This window comes from Lepidochelys olivacea (assembly GCF_965140295.1).
Source record: "Lepidochelys olivacea isolate rLepOli2 genome assembly, chromosome: 1".
Taxonomy (NCBI): domain Eukaryota; kingdom Metazoa; phylum Chordata; order Testudines; family Cheloniidae; genus Lepidochelys; species Lepidochelys olivacea.
The window spans coordinates 284,478,614-284,500,472 of record NC_140411.1 but is presented as its reverse complement, the minus strand read 5'-3'; the positions used below and the strand labels follow the sequence as shown (position 1 = coordinate 284,500,472).

Genomic DNA, 21,859 nt, shown 5'->3' with positions numbered 1-21,859 from the left:
CGTATAGGTGTTTATTTTTTTGCCTAGATCTGTATGGCTCTCGTCTGTGCTGTCTAAAGTAAAGTAAAAAGAGGAATTATTTTTAGAAATCCTACTGTAAAATCTCTGTATTGTCTTCAATATCACAAGTCCCTGAAGGGATAAACTATAAACCAGAGTGCCCGCATGTCTGGAGCCTTGGGAAAGGTTGTGCTTAAGCTACGAGGGATCAGCACCAGCTAGGGTAGCTGAACCATGATGTGCACACCCACTTCCAGAAGGGGTATCAGACAGAGAGTCTGTGCCCAGGAAGTGTACCAGTGAAGTCAAAGAAGAATGGTGACTGAATAGGGTAGCTACATTCCCAGAACATCGGACATTCTGGCACTTCCAGAAACACCATGGGCTTGCCCCAATCAGTGTGACCTTCCTCTCCACACACCAGTATGACCCCATAAGCATGGAGCGTGTGAGGTAATGCCATATGGGGGAAGGGGGGACACCATTTTTCAAGAACACACTGCCCTGCCTATGTCAGCTTGACCTGACACGCAGCATGGAGGTCATGGGGCAGGGCAGCACAGCACATTGTTCAAAATTGTGTTCCCTGTCTGATAATGGGTAAAACTACATCTGGTTTTGTCCCAGAACCAGATGGGCACAAACCTCTCCAAAAGGACTGTCTGGTATAAAATCAGACAAGACTGACTGACACCTGCCTAGAGTAAAGGGAGCATAAGAGCACACGAGCCCAGCATGTGGGTCCAAGGACAGTGGTGTGTTGAGTGCCCAGCAGGGGGAGTTCCACTAAGGCTTTGTAAGGAAGCGCAGCATAAGTCCATTCCAAGTCAAAGGCCCTTCACCAAGATCTAAAATTGATCTTATAGAATCATAGAATATCAGGGTTGGAAGGGACCTCAGGTCTAGTCCAACCCCCTGCTCAAAGCAGGACCAATCCCCAATTAAATCATCCCAGCCAGGAGTTTGTCAAGCCTGACCTTAAAAACTTCTAAGGAAGGAGATTCTACCACCTCCCTAGGTAACGCATTCCAGTGTTTCACCACCCTCTTAGTGAAAAAGTTTTTCCTAATATCCAACCTAAACCTCCCCCACTGCAACTTGAGACCATTACTCCTTGTCCTGTCCTCTTCTACCACTGAGAATAGTCTAGAACCATCCTCTCTGGAACCACCTCTCAGATAGTTGAAAGCAGCTATCAAATCCCCCCTCATTCTTCTCTTCTGCAGACTAAACGATCCCAGTTCCCTCAGCCTCTCCTCATAAGTCATGTGTTCCAGACCCCTAATCATTTTTGTTGCCCTTCGCTGGACTCTCTCCAATTTATCCACATCCTTCTTGTAGTGTGGGGCCCAAAACTGGACACAGTACTCCAGATGAGGCCTCACCAATGTCGAATAGAGGGGAACGATCACGTCCCTCGATCTGCTCGCTATGTCCCTACTTATACATCCCAAAATGCCATTGGCCTTCTTGGCAACAAGGGCACACTGCTGACTCATATCCAGTTTCTTGTCCACTGTCACCCCTAGGTCCTTTTCCGTAGAACTGCTGCCTAGCCATTCGGTCCCTAGTCTGTAGCTCTGCATTGGGTTCTTCCGTCCTAAGTGCAGGACCCTGCACTTATCCTTATTGAACCTCATCAGATTTCTTTTGGCCCAATCCTCCAATTTGTCTAGGTCCCTCTGTATCCTATCCCTGCCCTCCAGCATATCTACCGCTCCTCCCAGTTTAGTATCATCCGCAAATTTGCTGAGAGTGCAATCCACACCATCCTCCAGATCATTTATGAAGATATTGAACAAAACCAGACCCAGGACCGACCCCTGGGGCACTCCACTTGATACCGGCTGCCAACTAGACATGGAGCCATTGATCACTACCCGTTGAGCCCGACAATCTAGCCAACTTTCTACCCACCTTATAGTGCATTCATCCAGCCCATACTTCTTTAACTTGCTGACAAGAATACTGTGGGAGACCGTGTCAAAAGCTTTGCTAAAGTCAAGAAACAATACATCCACTGCTTTCCCTTCATCCACAGAACCAGTAATCTCATCATAGAAGGCGATTAGATTAGTCAGGCATGACCTTCCCTTGGTGAATCCATGCTGACTGTTCCTGATCACTTTCCTCTCATGTAAGTGCTTCAGGATTGATTCTTTGAGGACCTGCTCCATGATTTTTCCGGGGACTGAGGTGAGGCTGACTGACCTGTAGTTCCCAGGATCCTCCTTCTTCCCTTTTTTAAAGATTGGCACTTGACTGAGAATACTGAAATAAAAGGTTTTGTTTTGCTTTGTTTTTTAAACCCAGGATTGCAGTTAATCGGATGAGGTGTTTGAGATAAGAGAATTTACGGACACAATGTGTTTCATTTGAGAGAGAAAAATCAAAGGATATGTCTCAAAAATCACAAGTGTAGCTTCTGCAAAAATTGGACACTCTCTTCCTTTCAATCTCTATGGAAAGTTGTGGGGTTTTATTTTTGGAGTCACTCTCTGTGGTCATATGAACATCTGAGAACTGACTGAGATCTCAGCAGGGCTTTTTAGCGTCAGTCAACACATCTTTGGACTCCAGAACCCAACTAGCCAGATTCAGGCCTTTGGCTCTGATCCTACAAGTGACTTTATATGGATGGACCCCTGAACCCATAAGGAGCCTGGTGCAGGAGTCTGCTTGAGTGAAGTCACATGCAGATGTGTCCTTTTAGAACAGATTTAATTATATGCAGCCCAGCTCCTACGACTATAAAAGAGGAGCATACAGTCTGCTGCTGTTTTGTGGGAAGTGAAGTTAAACATAGTAAGATTTCTCCTCCCTGACATAGCTTACCTTGTGCTCTATTTTATTACACTTCCTTATTCTCCAGGGAAGAGTTTAAAAAGTTCAGAACAGTCACACAACATTTCAACACACACTCAAACATCCCTGTGGAAATACCCATACAAAAAGCTTCATTAAGATGGTTGTAAATCATAAACTTTAGATACCCAAACACAGGATTTATCAAATGATTGAAAGCCAAGAAATTTAAAAGTTAAGGATCAATAAACAAACTCTGACCTGACGACACCCATTCAATGGCCACAAAAAACCCAGATACTATTTCCAGTCATCCCAGTAAGTCACCATAACTCATCCACATTTTCATTATGAACTACAAATCCTCACCTTCTATATGAAAAAGTGCAAATTACATACAGGCCATCAGCCTTAAACACAAACCCTTTCCTGCTTCAGCTGCTCTGTGTTTCTAGCCCATAAACATAATAATCCATTCAGTTAGGAACCAGACAGCCCAAACCACTGTAGATTGTTGCTGGGAAAAAAAAATCACTATACCTGCCCTTTTCAACTCCTTACATAGCACACCATTAGAGCCATATACTCACATCCTCTCTTGAAATTAGACACAAAATTCACTAAGAATGATTATATGTAGCCAGTTATAAGTCAGGAATGAACACTGGGTGGGCATATGCATCAGTTTAGATTGTTTACAGAAACATAATTAGGCATTTCTTGATTTTCCAGTATATCACCTTTCTACCCCAAAACCCCTGAACAAGCCAACCATAAAAGAAAATAAAAAATTAAAAATACATAACGCTTCTGCAAGCAGAGTTCTTACTCTGAAACAGAAGCAACAGAGATTCCATGAAGTTAACTAGGGACTTAGTTATTGCTAGTGATTTTATTTGGCAGGTGCTCACATACTATAGTGATGGGTGGCAATATAAAACCCTAAGTTCAATAGGGCTTTTTCTTTATTTTTTTCCTTTTTACTTGAACCTTAATTTTGCATTTCTTGGTTTTCCTCTCACTCTCTCTCATATATATACTATTTTTTTTTAAATCTCACCTATCAAAGTTTCTCTGGGGATAGTAACATTCTGAATAAAATGTAGTCATATCTAAAGCCAAATTTCAGCACAAAGGAAAAAGGAACACCATCAGCTTAACAAAAAAACTCTGTACAACTTCGTCAAAGTCCCCCTCCACCCCCGAACCTACTGTTGTTACAACTATTCAGATTTTTTTTTTTTTAGTGAATGCATCTGTCAGCATTTTATGCCTAGTTCATTTCATTGTTCCCCTGTATAGGTAAATAAAGACCAATTCAGTATACATATATGTGAGTAGCTTTACTCCAGGCCAGACAGTAGTTCCATCAAATTCAGTGCACAAATGACCCACCTGAGTTACAATTTGAAATCAATGGGGCTACTCTCACATATAAAGTTGTTCATATACATAAGTATTTGGAGTCTTAGGGCTTTAGTTAGTTTCTACTGTTGTTTAGTGGGTCTTTCAAACACTTACAAGTTAAAAAGAAAGTATGTTTAACAACTGGGAAAGCGCAGTTGTAAAACCACAGAAGTCAGTAGGGATGCCAAGGAACAGGTGCTGTACCTCAGGCTACTTTTTGAACTCATATTTTAATTTACTAGATTTCATGTTGGCAGGGTCCCTTGAATATGTTCTTGGTAATTTATCCTTTTTACTCTTGTTTCTATTATTACAAGATAGAAAGGTCTTTTTGTATGTGATTGACTCATTTCAGTGTTGCAGCTGTCATACAGCAAACTAAGACTGAGAGGAGAACTATCCCAGTTGCTTCAAATACTTCTGACTATAAATGGAGACAAGCCCAAAGTGGCTTCTCTACATATATGTGAAATCTGTAAGGTTAGTGACAGGATTAGGAAAGAAAGATTAAATTAAAAGCATCTTATTAACAACATCTAAATAAGTGCATTGTAAGACTTGTAGGAATAAAAGTTTCATGTCACTGAACAGTTGCAGCCACATGACTCATTAGAGAAAAATCAAACAGAAATGTTACCTCAGACTCTAACCTGTGAGAGCACAAATTGCAGGTGTAGCCCAGAGATTAAAACATGCAAAGGTTCAAGCATTACACAGTGCTATTTTATAACCCCAGTCAGGCAAAACAATCAGATACCAGACTATCAATACCAGAGTATTTTGAGGTCTAACTAGCAAGCATTTGCAGACTTTATAGAAGCCGTTGAAAACAAATGGACAATCTTACCCCTTCTCAGGATCTTAAACAAAGATCAAAAAGGCTGATTTCTAAGTAAACATAATAAAAAAAATAGTTTTAAACCAGCAACATTTGAAGAGACTTTTATAAATTAGCAAGGTCCTTTCCCCACAGGAAAGAGCTGTCAATTGCTGACACTAATGGCTCAAAACACATTACTTAATAATTCATTTCAGCTGGTCCAGTCCTGCATTTAGCTAGCCTGATTCTCCACAGCTTGCAATCTATGTTACTCCTGGGGGAATTCTGCACCAAAAAATTAAAAATCCTACACACAATATTTTAAAATTCTGCATATTTTATTTGTCAAAATAACACAATAGAATCATAACAGTTTCAATTATTTTGGTAATTTATTTCAAAATACCTGTCAGCAAGTATGTCTGTAACAAAACAAACAACAAAAAAGATTCAGGAAATGTTTTTTGACAAATAGATTCCTTCTGCATAATTAATACAGAACTCTGAATAATGAATAACAATTAATTTAAAATACAATACAGAAATGTATTTCCCGCACCCCTCAGAAACAGTGGAAAGGCTTTGGGGAGTCAGGGGTAACGGAGGAGCTGAGGGAGAGGAAAATAATTGCTGGGAAGGAGCATGGGTGTGAACTTGAAGGGTTGTTGGGTATGGGTGGGAAAGGAGGGGAGCAGGGAGGGATTGTTTTTTGAGGGGTGGGGAGGAGGGGAGCAGGGAGGGATTTTTAGGGAGCTTCCCCCATGCAGACCCTGGCTGACCCCTAGTCTCTCCCATTCAGTCAGGCACATGTCCCTCCGTCCCCACACAGATACCCACTCTCCCTATCCCCATATGCTCCTGCACCCCTTCCCCCATCTGTCTCTGTGCCCCCCAGCTGCCCTCTGTCCCCATGTATCCCTACTCCCCTACCCCAACCCCATGTGTCCCTGCAATCCATCAGCCAGCTCCCTCCCCTCAGCTCCATGTATCCCTGCACCCCTGTCCCTATGTCTCTATGCCCCTACTCAGCCATCTCCCTTCCCCCCTGTAACTCTGCACCCCTCCCCCTCTACCCATATGACCCTGCACCTCCCTCCCACCCTTTGACCCTGAGCCTCCACTCCCACTGAGCCCATCCCAGTCTGTCCTCCCCCACTAGGCCTTATGAGCCCCTATCTGACTGTCCAGCAGCCCCATGGTGTCTGACTCCCCAACCTCTGTCTCGTGACCTGGCCTGACAGGCGCTGTGAAGAAGGCAGGCTCTTTCTTTTCCCTATCATAGCTGGGTCTGGCCAGATGTAGCTGCTTTGTTCTAATGCCACACACCCTCTGGTGGGCAAAAAGCAGAAATGTAGCAATTTTTCTGCAAACAAAATTAAAAATATGTGCGGCACAGGAAATATGCATGTGCACAGTGGCACAGAATTGCCCCAGGAGTAATACTATGTGTTCCTTTGCAACTGTGCAAAGTGGGTATAAAATGGTACTATTCAGCTTTGAGTACCCACGTACTGTCTTTACTCTAGGAGAGTCAACTTCACTGTGCCAAAGTTTGGATGAACCTTATACACTCACACTCCACAGAGTAGGTGATCCAAGACTTGATTAACACACTTAAATATATATTTTAAGAGAAAAACAATACATGGTTTTTTAAAGCAATCAATTTGATATAAGCCCATCAAACATTAACAAGGATACAACAACAACAGTATGCAGTATAAGTACACACTAACAAGCAGTATGCAACTCACAGGTGATTCTTAGCATTATTAAATAAGTTGTCCATATCAGTGGTGCCCATTAAACCTACATTGACTGCCATTAAGCCTCCCTCTTCAATTTGATTTTCATGGTGGGTAGGTCCTCATGACTCACTATAAATAGGACCTATTTTTAAGGTAATTTTCATATTGAGCTTAAAGTAACCATACTCTTAATTAGGGAGTCTTTCTAGATGATTTTTTAAAAATTAGATTAACCTTGAAGGGGATTAAAATTTCTTTATATTAATGGACAGATCATGCGGTAGCTAGATCGTATAGTGCAATGTGTTTCAAACAATTGGTCATAATCTCTGGGAGTGACAGGTGTGACTGAATGCACCATGTAGTCACACACTACACAGTATTAATCTTTATACAAAGTATGCCTTGTGGGGTATCGTTTGAAAACTCATAAATTACTGGTTAATAATATCATGGTGAAACTTGTGTAGCAACATTGTATGTAACATTATCAACATAAAATGAAATGATGACTGAAATGTTGCTACCAGTCAAATCTGGGGAATGGATAAACCTGTTTCTCAAAGACAAAGGACAAGCTGAGACCTCTAGCCACGTGTCATCAAAGTTGATGGGCAATCACCTGTCAAGTGGCCATTTCTTGGCAAAGAAAGGGGCAAAAACAGATCGATGTACATTTTAGCCAACAGCAGCAGGGAATCTCTTTTGTCACAAGATCCCGTGGCTTCCAATCTCACAGCAGGAATGAACTTTATCTAGGGGTAACCCTCAGGAAAATGCATTTCAAAGATTGACTGGACTATAAAAGTGAGGGACAAAAACACCCCAAGGAATTTCTCCCTCTCTCTCTTTCTCCTAAGATGACACAAGCAGCAGCCATTTGGCTTTGGGAGAGAGTCCAACCTCAAATTTGGTCAGTCTTCTTACTGGGAACGTATTGTAAGAATTTTCTCTCGACCCAAGTCTAGTTTGTGAAGTTTTAGCACTAGAAAGCATTTTATCTTTATTTTTCTTGTAACCATTTCTGACTGTAATGCTTTGCACTTTTACTCATTTAAACGCTCTCCCTCTCTTTATACTTAAATAAACTTGTTTTATTCTTGAATCAAAACTAATCCAGTGTGGCATTCCAACTGAATTGTTTCGATAACTCCATTGAAAGTAGCAAACTGTTGGCTATTGTTCCCTTCCAGGGGCAATGGACCTAACATACCTCAATTGTCCAGGAAAGGGCTGGACAGTGCAGAATACACATTCTGGGGCAAAACTCAGGTCTGGGAGTGTGTTGGGGTCATCCTGCAAGCTATACACAGACACTCAGTGTGACCTCCATGCTGTTTGGCTGCTTGTGAGGGACCCACCGTGGGAGCTACAGCAGCAAAGCATTGAGGCACCCCAGGTTGCACAGCAGGTGGTGAAAATCCCTCACTGGTCTGGATTGCATCCCAGAAGGTCTCCATTGTACTTACCACATCCTTGTCCTTCAATGTCAGGTATTCTGACACCTCAAAACACAGGCAACTAACTAACTTAGGCTTATCATTATGACTGATTTGTTTATTCTTACTTTTAAAATAAATGCAAGGGAGTTGTGAAAATGTTCAATTTCAAATAAGGGGTCACCAAGCTGAAGAAGTTGAGCAGCATTGGTCCAGTGGAATAGTTCTTGCTTTCTATGCAAGTAATCATGGGTTCAAATCCCAGCTAATCTTTCACAGACATGGGGGAATGTACTTTATGAGGTTTATTGCCTGTGTTATGTAGGTGGCCAGACTAAATGATCACTAAATGACGTTCACTTCTGGCTTTAAAATCTATGAATCTCAAAAGCATGAATTGAATGCCAGCCAGTTGGTTACTCCTGGAGTTTTATTTCAATTTAATCTCCACTTACGGAAATAAAATAAAAAGGTCCTAAACATGTTCACAAAACAAAAGGTTAATTAAGAGGAAGGCCTACATACATTTATTAGTCAAAGAAAATGTACCGAGTATGATGATGTCCCTTAGAAATAGCAAAAACTTGAGTAAAATTGCTTAAAAATGAAAGTTAACAGATACTTTATATATTACCCTCTACAACCAGGGCTCAAAAAGTTAGGTACTTGTCTTGCAATGAACTCCAAAGGGCAAATCTCTGCATCATGCCTCACTTGTGCATGACATAGGTATGTTATTCTTAAGACAATAAGTTAAATGGTAACCAATAATTTTCACGAGTTAATTAGAAGGGTGAGAACTAAATTTTAGTTGCACACTGCTTTGATACTGCCATATCCTTGTTCAACTTTGATTGGCTTAATAACTGTTCCAAAATTCATTTTTATGGAGAAATATATACTGTCATAAATATAAAGGGAAGGGTAACCACCTTTCTGTATACAGTGCTATAAAATCCCTCCTGGCAAGAGGCAAAATTCTTTCACCTGTAAAGGGTTAAGAGGCTAAGGTAACCTCGCTGGCACCTGACCCAAAATGACTGAGGGGACAAGATACTTTCAAATCTGGAGGGGGGGAAAAAGGCTTTTGTGACACCTTTGCCAGGAACAGATCAAGGATGCAAGCCCTCCAACTCCTGTAAAGTTAGTAAGTAATCTAGCTAGAAAATGAGTTAGGTTTTCTGTTTTGGCTTGTAAATTCGCTGTGCTGGAAGGAGTGTGTATTCCTGTTTTTGTGTCTTTTTATAACTTAAGGTTTTGCCTAGAGGGATTCTCTATGTTTGGAATCTGACTGCCTGTGTGATTATCTTCCATTCTAATCTTACAGAGTGTTTCTTTTATCTTTGTTTTGTTCTTCTAATAAACTTCTGTTTTTAAAGAATCTGATTGGGTTTCTAGGGTACTAGGAAACCCAAGCTGATCTGTGCTCAACTTGTTTATTCTCAAGCCTCCCCAGGAAAGGGGGTATAAGGGCTTGGAGGATTGCTGGGGGAAGAGGAACTCCAAGTGGTCCTTTTCCCTGGTTCTTTGTTAAAGTGCTTGGTGGTGGCAGCATACCCTAGTCCAAGGACAAAGATTTTGTGCCTTGGGGAAGTTTTTAAACCTTATACTTAGGCTAGGTCTACATTAGAAACAATTTGCCAAGACCCTACTTATACCACTGGAATCAGTTATACCAGCAAAACAATTGTATGCCATCACGTAGCTGTAACTACACTCTGACTTTTGACATTATTCCCACATTGAAGAAAAAGGAAAAAAAAAAAAAAAAAAGCACAGCGCTAGTCAGCATTACTACACTGGCAAGTTTCTAGTGCAGACTTTGCCTTAGTGAATGAAGTTTAAAATTTTTAATGTCAACTTTATATGCAACTTGAAAATGTAAAAAGTACCTCCACATCACCACTCCTTTTCTGACTTAGTTGTATTTGTTAAAGCTTGTTTCCTACTGCCATTTTATAAATAATTACGTATGGCAAACACTGGCTGATAGACCATCCTCCAGGCCACCTGTTTTTTTGTTAGTATGTTTCTCAAGCAGTTACTTCTCCTTCAGTATTTTATTCCCTTGGCCCAGAGTTAAGGTATCAAATGTCAGTGTCACGCACTGAAATCTCCATTCTTTCATAATGTTTAGTTTGTTTCAAAACTGCTTCCATAAACTGAAGAAATTAAACAAGTGTCTTATGATAGGTACCTGCATACTCTACATGGAAACAATGTCACACATGTTGCAGTCACATTATAATGTGTAGAGGACAAATAGTGAAGAAATACACACCACACGTATAAGAAAATAAATATTAGCTCTGATAAACAGAATGACATATAATATATAAAAATACAACTGGTTGCTTTTACAAAAGTTATCAGATTTAACATCTCCATATCTGAAGCTTGTTATACAGTGGCAGTCTGTTAGAGAAACATTTCTTCAAAAACCCCTCAAAGAAACAATCCCCTTCCCCTAATATATTCCCGTCAAATTCTTATGGCCAACCCCCCTTCCCCAATATGTGTTTTATATTATGCAAAACTGAAAACCCTCACGTAAGGTTTAAAACTCCTAATCACTCTCAGACATATGATGTGAATGGTGAAAAGATACTATTGTACGTTCTCAGTTGTTTAGGATGTGACAGAGAGCATACCAAATTATTTTCTTTACAAGTTCCAAGGATTTTACACTGCTTATTTAGGTCCACAAATCCCCAACATATTCTCGTTGTCATGAATTTGTTTTTTAATCTTTTCATCAGTGTTCACTGGCAGTATGGCAATGCTGATAACCCCAAGTCTTAAATCTTCAAAGTACGAAAAAAGTTCCTTTGCAAATGTAAAAGAAATGCAAGTGTTCCAGCTGACAAATCATTTCTTTTTCTTCTTTTTCTTTTCACCTGCTGCAATTTTTAATTTAACTTCTTCCACTGGAAGTGCTCCCAGCTTCTTTTTCTTTGCTTTCTTCACCTTTTCCTTGATTGCTTCTATATCAATTTTTGTTTCAGTAGAAGCTATACAATAAAAACCAACATACAAATATGAGAAACATCCCTTTTGATTTTTTTCCCAGTATCTACTGGAAACAGTCTACAAAATGATTCCATGTTTATACACAATGAGCTATGTTTAACAGTGGACATAGAAAGAGACATGGGGGGAAGGCAGGTTGGCACGTGTGTTTTTGTATTCCCCAGCCAGTGGCCTTTGCGAGCAGTGATTTTAATAAAAAGGGTTTTAATATCACATATAAACCAGGACCTTGGGATTTCCTGCCCCCACCTCCCTCTTGGGCAGAAATTATGAGATAGGATCAAGTGTTCTCTCACATAAGCTACTTCCTACCAGAGCAGAGGTGGGCAAACTCCGGCCCGCGGGACCGTCCTGCCCAGCCCTTGAGCTTCTGGCTGGGGATGCTAGCTCCCAGCCCCTCCCATGCTGTCCCCCCTCCGTAGGCGTGCTGCCGCGTGGGCGGCACGGCTGCCAGTCCTGCCACTCTGAGAGGCATGGTAAGGGGGTGGGGGGACTGGATAAGGGACAGGGAGTACTGGGGAGCAGTCAGGAGACAGGGAGCTGTTGCATGGGGCAGAGGTTCGGGGGGGTGGAGGGGGACGGTCAGGGGAGGGGGTTGGATAGGTGTGGGAGTCCAAGGGGGCCTGTCAGGGAGCAGGGGTGTGGATAGGGGTCAGGACAGTCAGGGGACAGGGAGCAGTGGGCGTTGGCTAGGCAGTGGGGTCCCAGGGGGGGCGAATAGGGGGTCCCGGGAAAGGGCAGTCAGGGGACAGGGAGCAGGGGAGGTTGGACAGGTGGGATATGGGGCGGGGGCCAGGCTGTTTTGGGAGTCACAACCTTCCCTACCTGGCCCTTCATACAGTTTTGCAACCCCGATGTGGCCCTCGGGCCAAAAAGTTTGCCCACCCTTGTACTAGAGCATAGGCTTGAGCTGACATTTTTAGATCTCAGTTCTTCTCTTTAGCTTCAAAAATGTTTTTGTAATCTATTTTGGAAGGCTGAGAGATTTACATTAAAGTATATACAATAAGTAAAAGTAGAGCTGGTCGAGAATTTTTTGACAAAATCTTTTTTCATGAGAACAATGCCCATTTGTCAAAACCAAACTGTACAAAAGGGTTGGTTTTGATGAAATTCTTGTTTCTACATTTTTTGTTGGAAAAAGTTTCAAGGTTGCCAGAAGTGTCCCATTTCAACATTTTCCAAGTAAAAAATTCTGATTTTCAGTCAAAAACAACTTTTTGTTTAGCAATCAAAGTCATCATAGTAAAATATTAAAAATAAAGAGGGTTGAAATGTAAAAGTTTCAAAAATATTGAAACAAACATTTCGATTGATCTCAACAAATATCCCCCCCACCCCTCCCCGATTGTCGATTCGCAAAAAATGGTAGTGTGTGAGACCTTTAGTTCCAGGTCAGGATGGGATACTTTTTCAGCATCTCAGTTTCTCCCTCTAAGTAGTGTCTTTATGTCTCAAACATCAACCAAGTATGATTAGCAAGTTCATCTTTTCTTTAAATTTAAAGAAACTGTTAAAGTGGAAAAATCAACAGACCTTCACAGCTTCTATTCTAGCCCACAGCCTGAAGTAGCAAACACATCTTCTGCATACCTGATGATCCAGTAGGCCCTCTCTGGCTTTTCTCCCAATGTCACTCTCTAGAGTCAACACTCTGTTACACTAAACATTCAAAGGCAGCACTGCTGTGGGCTGCTACACCTATTCCGTTGCCCCATGCAGCTCTACTGATGGACTTAAATAGCAAGGGGGCCTTGCACTGAACCTCCTCACCCACAAGGTGAATTTCATACTTAATGCTCCATACACTTTGGTTGGCTAAATAGCCACCAACCAAAGGAACAGTAGCTTTAAAAAACAAAAACAAACAGTGGAAAAGATTCTAAGGACAGGAAACAAACATTACCTTTTTTAGGTTTTACAACAAGCTTTTCCTTGGGAGGGATAAAAGCTTTATTTCTTTCCTCTTGTCTCCTATTAATGGCTTCTGCTTGTTTTGCCTAAAATTACGAACAAAAGGTCAAACACTTGACTTACCAGTCACATTAGACAAAATGAGAATCATATTGAAAACAAAAAAAACCAACCCATTTTCATTTTGCTGAAGACTGAAACAAATCAGAACTGCCTTACCTTTATCTCTTCCACCCTCTTTCGTTTCTTCTGGCTTTCTTTCAAGAAGTATTCACCACTTGCCAATTCTTTATCAACCTGTAAAAAACACATTTATGATTCCTAAGAGTCTTTAGCTATGTGTTAGAGACAGATACTGAGGAAAGCATCTGGCATCAACTGATTAACGCTCCCAATTACTTACGAGCAAGATTTCAGGACCTTTTATCTTTCCTACAGAATTATACGAGGCTTAGACTGACCTGGCTTTCTGGTTGCGGAGGTGGGAAAGGCGTGTACTCCTTCTTAACATTTTTCTTCTTTGGCTCCTTGCGTTTGTTCAAGTTCTTGTGTTTGAACTGAGGCAAAAATCGTTCCCAACTTTGTGTTCTTAGTTCAGGATCCTTTGACAGCTCCCGTTTAATCATGAGAGTCTTCAATCATTTCAAAATATTAAAAAGAAATATTAGTTAAAACATATAATTGACATACTTCCTAAGTCCAGTTATTTAAATGTATAGTGAATCACCTACACTCACAGGGAAACTGGGTGGTTTAAGCAGGAGCAGTCAAACACGTGAGGTAATTATGTCTCAAGGAGTTTGTTCTACAGGGGCTCAGAGACATTAACAGTACCAGGGAAGCTGCCTTGATATTATATTAATGAGTATCAAGCTGCTAATCATGGAGACATGTAGATGAATATGCACTTTTCCTTTGGTGCCTTGTCAGGTACTGTTATGATTACACTGATTGTGCACCCTAATACACAGAAGTATATTCAAAGCAATATACCGTAAAAGTTTCTTTAAAAAAATTGCATTATAGGAGAAACCCTCAAAATAAAGTATCACAGGAATACTTAATTGATATAGCCTTTTATAAATTAAGGTGGCTTGTGACAAGGAACATACCTTAATACAGAAAAATAGGCAAAGATGCAACCCCATACAAAATGCACAGTAATGTACTAGCCTTAATGTAATACACCAGGCCACACCCACCTTTATGTTATATATGGGATGAATATTCTTCATAGTGTCCAGGACCACTTTTCTAACCTAGGTTTAAAAAAAAGCAAGGGGAAGGGAAAACATAATCACTATTCTAAATTATCGTAAATGAAAGTCCTAAATATATGTTTTCTTCAAACTCCTTTGCACAAGTGGACCTTTAGAGAAATATTTTTTCTAAACCTTTTTGAATTAGTTATCGTAAAACTAATTACTTATTAGTTCCCCATAACAAAAGTAAAAAAGTTTCAGATAGCAATATGATTTTTAAATTTTTAAGTGGTATCTTCAATTTAAAGAGGCACAATCAAGTCAAATTTACCACCAAATTTAGATTTTTATAAAACAAATGGATCACAATACCCATAACCAACAGAAAGGTTTCCACGAAATTGTGTTATAATTCCAGTGGAAACAACTGCTTATAACATTCTCCTGCAAAGTTTGCAGCTCAAAACAGCACTCAATCTGACAGTGAAACCAATTTCACTGACGCTAAAAAATACTGTTACTCATATACCTTTATATTGATTATTATCGGTTGTATTACTGTAGCCGTTAGCAGCCCCTGCCATGGACCAGGAGCGCACGGTGCTAGGTGCTGAACAAACACAGAACAAAAGGATGGCCCCAAGTTGCTCACACACTAAGTAAGAGACAATATATGGATGCAGACAGACAAAAAGACAGGGAAGTACAAGTAAACAATGAGACAGTGTTGGTCAGCTTGATAAGCAAATGTCTTAGAGCAATATTTCCATCCTCACGAAACTCATGTATTTCTGCATTGTTTCTGCTCCTACTGCGTATGACGTAGGTTGACCCACTTACCTTTCCTGCAGTCAGACCACTAAAAGCAGTAAGGGGTCAAGTTTAGAGCTGATCCATGTGTGACAGTCATGCAAATTATTCAATAAGTTAATGTGCAGGCCAACAAATAATTTGAATATAACTATCAACCTCACCAGATGGTTGAACACACTGTGCCCCAAATAATGGCAGGGATAGCACATGGAAGGTGAGTGAGTAGTGGGATGGAAAAGTAGTAGTCAGATGGAGGCTATCTAGGGATGCTTGGGTTGGTCGGTAAGTGGGTGGGTGCTGGAGGGTTTAAAGAACACAGAGGTTGTTGGGATGGAGAGTTGTCTCGGAAGTATCTACATGCTAGCTAGATGCTGGGGGTGGGTAGGAGCTGGATTGTAGCTGGAAGGTTAGTGGGGGTGGGGAGGGGAGGGGCGGGGCAGGGCAGGGCAGGGCTGGTGTTAGGGATCTATTAAAAAAGCAAGTGAGTTCTCTCTCACCTCTTTTAGCCCATTAAAAGGTCCCAGAGCTGAAACAGTGTTCCCCTGAACCATGATATAACAGTTTGTTAACAGTTCCAGAGCCTACACAAAAAAGGGAATAAATAAGTATAAACTGGTGCTTAGATAAACGACTTCACATAATTAAGATCTTGATTATTACACTTGTAAGATGTACCTTCAGAGTGGATCCTTTTGGCCCAATGAGTCTTTGTCTTCTTTTTATAAATCTCTCTCTGTTTCTCACTAGAGACCCTACTTTAATGATGTCACATGCAGTGTCATCCTGAAGGATGCGTACTGCCTAAAAAGGAAAATCAAAGCTGTGTTAAAAATAAAAGAGAAGAGCGAACACACAGGTAATCAGCACTACCACCAGCACTGTGTCATTGTGATAAAACTAATCAAAGCACAAACTCATTACTTGTTACTAAATGAAAGTCAATGGAACAATGTAGTCTGTCACTCTGGTTTAAGCACAGTTTCAGTATTCCCAGATGTATTTTTTCTTTTGAAAGTTGTATTTTATTCTCCCCAACTGACTTTACTTGAAAATCATAAACTTCTTTCAAAATAAGCATGTAAAATTAACATAATTTAATACAGATAAATGCAATATTAAAATTGACCTACTAAATAGTTGATATAAATTAGTGGCTTTAGCTACACACCTGTTCAAATGGAACACTTCTTGCTAAAAGCTTTATTAAGTCTCTTGCCCTGATGATCACATATGGATCAAAAGTCTTCTTAGTCGTTGTGACAGTTATACTACCTTCAATTAAGTCCAACGTCGCATTCACATGCTGCAATATTTATAAAGAAATTAAAAATAATGGTCAATCACACGTAGCCAATTGTTAGAATAAAACATTACTATTTTTACGCTGTGTGCAGGTTTGATTTCTAAACTGACTTCCAACTTAATAAATTAAAATAAGAATGCAGGATTCCATTCTAAATTTTTAAAATATGAGTTAGCCTATTAAAAATATATATACTTAAATTATTGTGAAAATAGTGCATTTTCCTGTATGATTTTGCTTTAAATAATTAACATTATGTGTAATAAATCTTTGAAATGGTATAAACTAAGTTTACTTGATGTATATGTAGAAATTATTCATACATGTTCATTCAAGGCTTTCTGCACCAGTGGCCAACATTCTTTCAAGTAAGCTTCTCTGTATTTCGGGAACAGAGTTGCAAAGCTGCTTTCTTCCAGAAGCCCTCTAGGATTATCTTCTCTTGTAAAGGCTGGTTCTTTCCATCCATCAGGAACAGTGAGAAGTTCTGACTCATTTACTGTTACAAATAAAAATTCACTTGCATTAGAGTGCTTTTCTCTCCAACAATGACTTTTTCCCCATTTAATAATTACAAAAGGAACTAGATTAACAGTCCTAAATCTTGGGGTGGGTGGGTCTGATTTTAGAGGAGTGCTTAGTATAAGATGTACAAGAATATTGAAAGGCAGATCTTAAATTCCTCTATTTATTCAAGGAGCAGATAAGGAAGGTCAGTGCCAATGCAGACCCATGGATAAGAGAGGCTTCAATCTTTGGTAGTCTCAGCATGGAGGCCGACATGGGCACTAATAAACCCTGATGGGGATTCTATTGCTGTGGACACCTGCTCTTTAGAAAATGGACTGAACCTAATAATTCATTTCATATAAGACACCAAACAACTTTCAGGTTTCAAGTAGTACTGCTTGCTGAATTGGAGCCCGAGCAGAGAAATGTCACATACCATTACCAATCACTTGAGCCATCCAACTCCCATAACAATTAATTCTAATAAAAATATTATGAAAGATTCAAACTGTTTCATTTTGTTTGCACAGATGATATATTTGTTATGCTTAGCAGACATTATAATAAAAACAAATGATTACCAGGCAGACAAGTTTAATGACAGTGTGTAGTTATTAGACATTTTTCTGTGCAGGCAACAAGAAAATAAGATTTGGTGACAGACATTTGTGGTCTAATTTTTATTTAGTGATTAGGATGAGCTCTGAGGAGTGGGAATCCACAATAAAATTATTTAGTTGGGAGTAGAGCTATTTAGTGTTATTCAAACTGAGTAACTTAACATCTCTTTATTACCTGGAGTGGTTTAGAGAGGCAGGTGGAAAGGACAATCTGCCTTTAAGCACCTCACTTTAATGTTACAAAATAATTCATACCAACATTATCAGAAGTTCCTCCTAATTGGAGCAATTTTGGTGCAATAAAACTCTAGCAGTCACACCTGTTATCTTTGTTGGCAATGAGACTACTTGCACTGGTAAATATTATGTATGTGACTAAAGGTAGGTCTACACTACTACTTAAGTCGAACTAATTTGCGTCGCTCAGGAGGCTGTAAAAGAAACCCCCGTGAGTGACGCAAGTTACAGAGACCTAAGTGCTGTCCACACCTGTGCTACATCAACAGGAGACACTCTCCCACTGACATAGCTTCTGCCTCTCGCAGGGGTGGAGTAATTGTGCTGACAGGAGACTGCTCTCCGGCCGGCATAGAACATCTTCACCAGACGTGCTGCAACTATGCTGATGTAGTGCTTCTAGTGTAGACCTGCCCTAAGTTTGCAAAACTAGGCACTTATTTTTTGAAGTGTTTTAAAACAAACTGTATTCCCAAATGCTTGGCAAAGATGACCACCACCACACCACAGTGGGAGCGGGAAATAATTGGTATAAATGAGGGAGAAAAGATTAGTTTTAAAATGAAAACAGAAAGCACACAGTAATGTAAAATAATTAAAGACAGCCCTTCACCCCTAACATTTAGTTTACAGAGGACTGGATAATTCTTGGCCCATTTATGTCTGAAATTCTTGGCCTTATTTGCTTACAAGTAACAAGGAATTATTTGAAAGACAGAAAATCCATTAGTCTCCATGTGCCAACCCTGCTTCCTTTCTCTGTAACCAACTATTGGTGTCATACGATCTGAAGGTATATCTACACTTACAGTGGCGTGTAGAATACAGACACAGCACACCCAGCTAGCATGGGTCTACAGCTTCAGCAAGTAGAATGCCCTATATGCCTGAACTCAGTGTATCTAACCCTCTACACGGCTCTCTATGTGCCCCAACAGTGCATCCCATGTCTACACTGCTATTCTTATCTGTGTAGTGTCCTGTCACCTCCTTGCTGCCAGAGCCTTTACCCACCACAGTGAAAGGCTCTGGCAGGGGAGAGGCAACCCTGCTTCCCCCAGCAGAGCCTTTCACTGCAGTGTGTGGCTAGGGTTCCCAACTTTCTAATTTTTGAAAATCAGACCACCCCCCCTTGTCCCGCCTCTCCCCTAAGGCCCTGCCCCTTCACCAAGGCCACTCCCTTTCCCCTGAGGCCCTGCCTTCTGCTCACTCCTCTCCCCTCCCCACATTGCTCACTGCTCTCCACCTCCCTTCCTCTTCCACCAGCTGAACCCCCTCTGCTCTGGGGCTAGGATGGGACCAGCAGCCTGACGTGGAGCCTGCTGCCTGCCTGCCCATGACATGCACATGGGAGGCAGCCCTGGCTGAGCAAGGGCTGACATGGGTTCATGGCCTGGCACCCTCCCCCCCGCCCACAGTAACTAGACTTTTGGTGTTCAGTTAGTACATCTGGAAACCCTATATGGAGCTACATAGGTAGAGATAGGTTTCAGAGTAACAGCTATGTTAGTCTGTATTCGCAAAAAGAAAAGGAGTACTTGTGGCACCTTAGAGACTAACCAATTTATTTGAGCATAAGCTTTCATGAACTACAGCTTATGCTCAAATAAATTGGTTAGTCTCTAAAGTGCCATAGGTAGAGATAAATGTAAACATAGTCTGTGTAAATGTAGACATGGTCTGTGATACAGCCCTGGGGCCTGACCCCAGACAAAGCTCAGTCACTATAAATGTTATCTGGGGATGTCTGCGTGAGAAGCAACTGGGGTGAGGGGATTCAGCTGCACATTTTGATTTTATTCTGTTTATTATTTTTTGAGAGAACAGAAACAGGAAGCCACCCACGCCCACCCTACACTGAGTATCCCTACTAGCCACCAACCCTGAACCAGTTATAGCCCTGTATCATTACCACACCAACTACTGGTAAAGTAGTGTGCACACTCATTCTATGTCATGTCCCATTCCTGGCACGACTACAGAAGTGTAGTACCACTGTGACTCTGGCTTACACTTGCCCCAAATGGATGTATAGTAGACACTTGTTTCTACAAACACCTTGTAAGAGCAACCACTGCTTACAAGCAACATTTCCCCTGGGAACACTTTCCCCACTGTGAATTGTCCAGTTGGTAACAGCAAATATAACTGCCACATAAGAGCTACATTGGTGACATTGTGATGTCACATCCAGGGGCGGAGATGCGGAGGCATGTAGGGGTGTTGCCCCACAAAACTGCATCTTTCCAGTCCCCGACTCACCCTGGCCCTTCAGCACAGCTCCAGGGCACACAGCCCTGTCCACTTGCCCTGCCTGACAGAGCCTGCATGGAGAGCATGTGTAGGGGGGAAGGTCTGAAAGAGAGGAATTGGGGGGTGGGCTGGGTGGGATCAGAGGAGCACAGAGATGCAGCTGGAATGTTTCCCCCTCCCTTCCTCAGCATCTGGCTTGAGAGCAGCAGAGGGCTGCTATATTGCAGTGGGGAGTATCGGAGAGTATCAGGGGGACCCCCCCCGTACACTGAACTGTCCCCTCCATTTTGATTGCCAGTGGTGGGGTGTGGGCATACTGTTTTGCACTACAGGGTTGCTATGTTGCAGTGGGGCATATCAGGTCACCCCCTTCCCAAAGCACTACCCTGTGGGGCCTCTCTGCTGTCCATGCTAGGGGACACCCCTTTCCCTCTTCCCCCTATTGCAGGCTACACACAGTGCTGTCCCCATGCCAGGGTGGAGCATGAAGCCACCAGAAGACGCATCCGCAGCTTGTCCCCAGCAGCCGGGCTCACGCAGCCGTTTTGCTGACTAGGGGCTCCCCTGCCCCATTCCGCCCAAGACTTGGGGTTCCCACACCCGCCAGGGTGAAACACCCTTAACCCTTCATACGGCTTTGGTCAGACAACAGTCCCCTTGACAGCAACCGCTGCTGGGGAGCAACATAGCAAGCCAGCACTGAAATGTAAGCGCCTACTGTATTGCTCCCGCCCCTTGAATCTTTGCCTGCGTGCCATGGGCAGGCCCAACACGTGGCATCTCACCGCCGATGCTCACGAGAGGTCCCAGAGCAGCACAGGCCAGGGGTGCACGTTGCACTTCACAGGCGCCTCCCCCCGCCCGCGCCAGGTGCGGGGGGCCAGGGCTCGCCCGGCAGGGGACGGGGGCGAGCAGGGCTGGCTCAGACGGCGGGTCCGGGCTGCACCTTATGGGGTGGGGCTGCAGGTTTTCAGGTCTCCATGCGCAGCTCACCCCCGCTGCCTTCCAGCAGGCTGCAGCTCGCCCTTCCCCCCACCCGGCACACTGGGATGGGCGCGAGCGCAGCCCTGCCCGCAGGGGCGAGCACGCGCACTGGCCCCCAGAACGAGGCGGCGGCGGCAGTAACGCGCTCCCCATTCAAGGGCGCGCGCACGGAGGGGGTCCCAAGCCGGCGCGCGGAGCCCAGGCCGAGTCGTCTAACCGGCCCGCCGCGCACGACTTCCGCCGCGAGGCTCCCCTTTACCGGCTTTCTTGTTGCTCCGGTCCTTGGACGCCGGAGCCACCTGGCCGCTCTCGGCTTTCTTGGCGGCCGCCATGTTGCCGCCACCGCCCTGACCTCTCACCCAGCGCACGAACGGACGCTCCACGCGGCCCTGGCTCCTCCCCGCAGACGCGTGGTCGCGACGATCCTGCGGCCGGGCCCGTCGCGCTGCATGCTGGGGCCTGTAGTCGCCCCCGCCCCCGCGCTGCGCGCAGGCGTGGCAACTGCCGCCTCGGGAGTCGGGCGGGGTCCGGCTGAGGCCTCGCGCGCTGCAGCCGCGGGAGCGTGGCGCCCTTGCTGGGCTACTGTGGGCGCCCTGCCTAAAGCGCCGGATCCACCCGCCCAGCCCAGCCTTTCACAGAATAGCAGGGTTGGAAGGGACCTCAGGAGGTCATCTAGTCCAACCCCCTGCTCAAAGCAGGACCGAGCCCCAGTTTTTGCCCTGGATCCCTAAATGGCCCCTCAAGGATTGAACTCACAAGCCTGGGTTTGGCAGG

General features: G+C 42.9%; 1 protein-coding gene across 1 annotated transcript; it reads right to left on the bottom strand.

The window, feature by feature from the left end:
• Positions 1-10,520: 10,520 nt before the first annotated feature.
• On the bottom strand, positions 10,521-21,494 carry KRR1 (KRR1 small subunit processome component homolog). Its single transcript, XM_084630144.1, has 10 exons — positions 21,345-21,494; positions 16,805-16,980; positions 16,347-16,481; positions 15,854-15,979; positions 15,676-15,759; positions 14,366-14,422; positions 13,625-13,795; positions 13,383-13,460; positions 13,156-13,249; positions 10,521-11,230 (listed from the first exon to the last, which is right to left on the bottom strand). The coding sequence occupies exons 1-10, from the start codon at positions 21,415-21,417 to the stop codon at positions 11,088-11,090; spliced, it is 1,137 nt and encodes a 378-aa protein (XP_084486270.1). The 5' UTR covers positions 21,418-21,494; the 3' UTR covers positions 10,521-11,087.
• Positions 21,495-21,859: the final 365 nt, after the last annotated feature.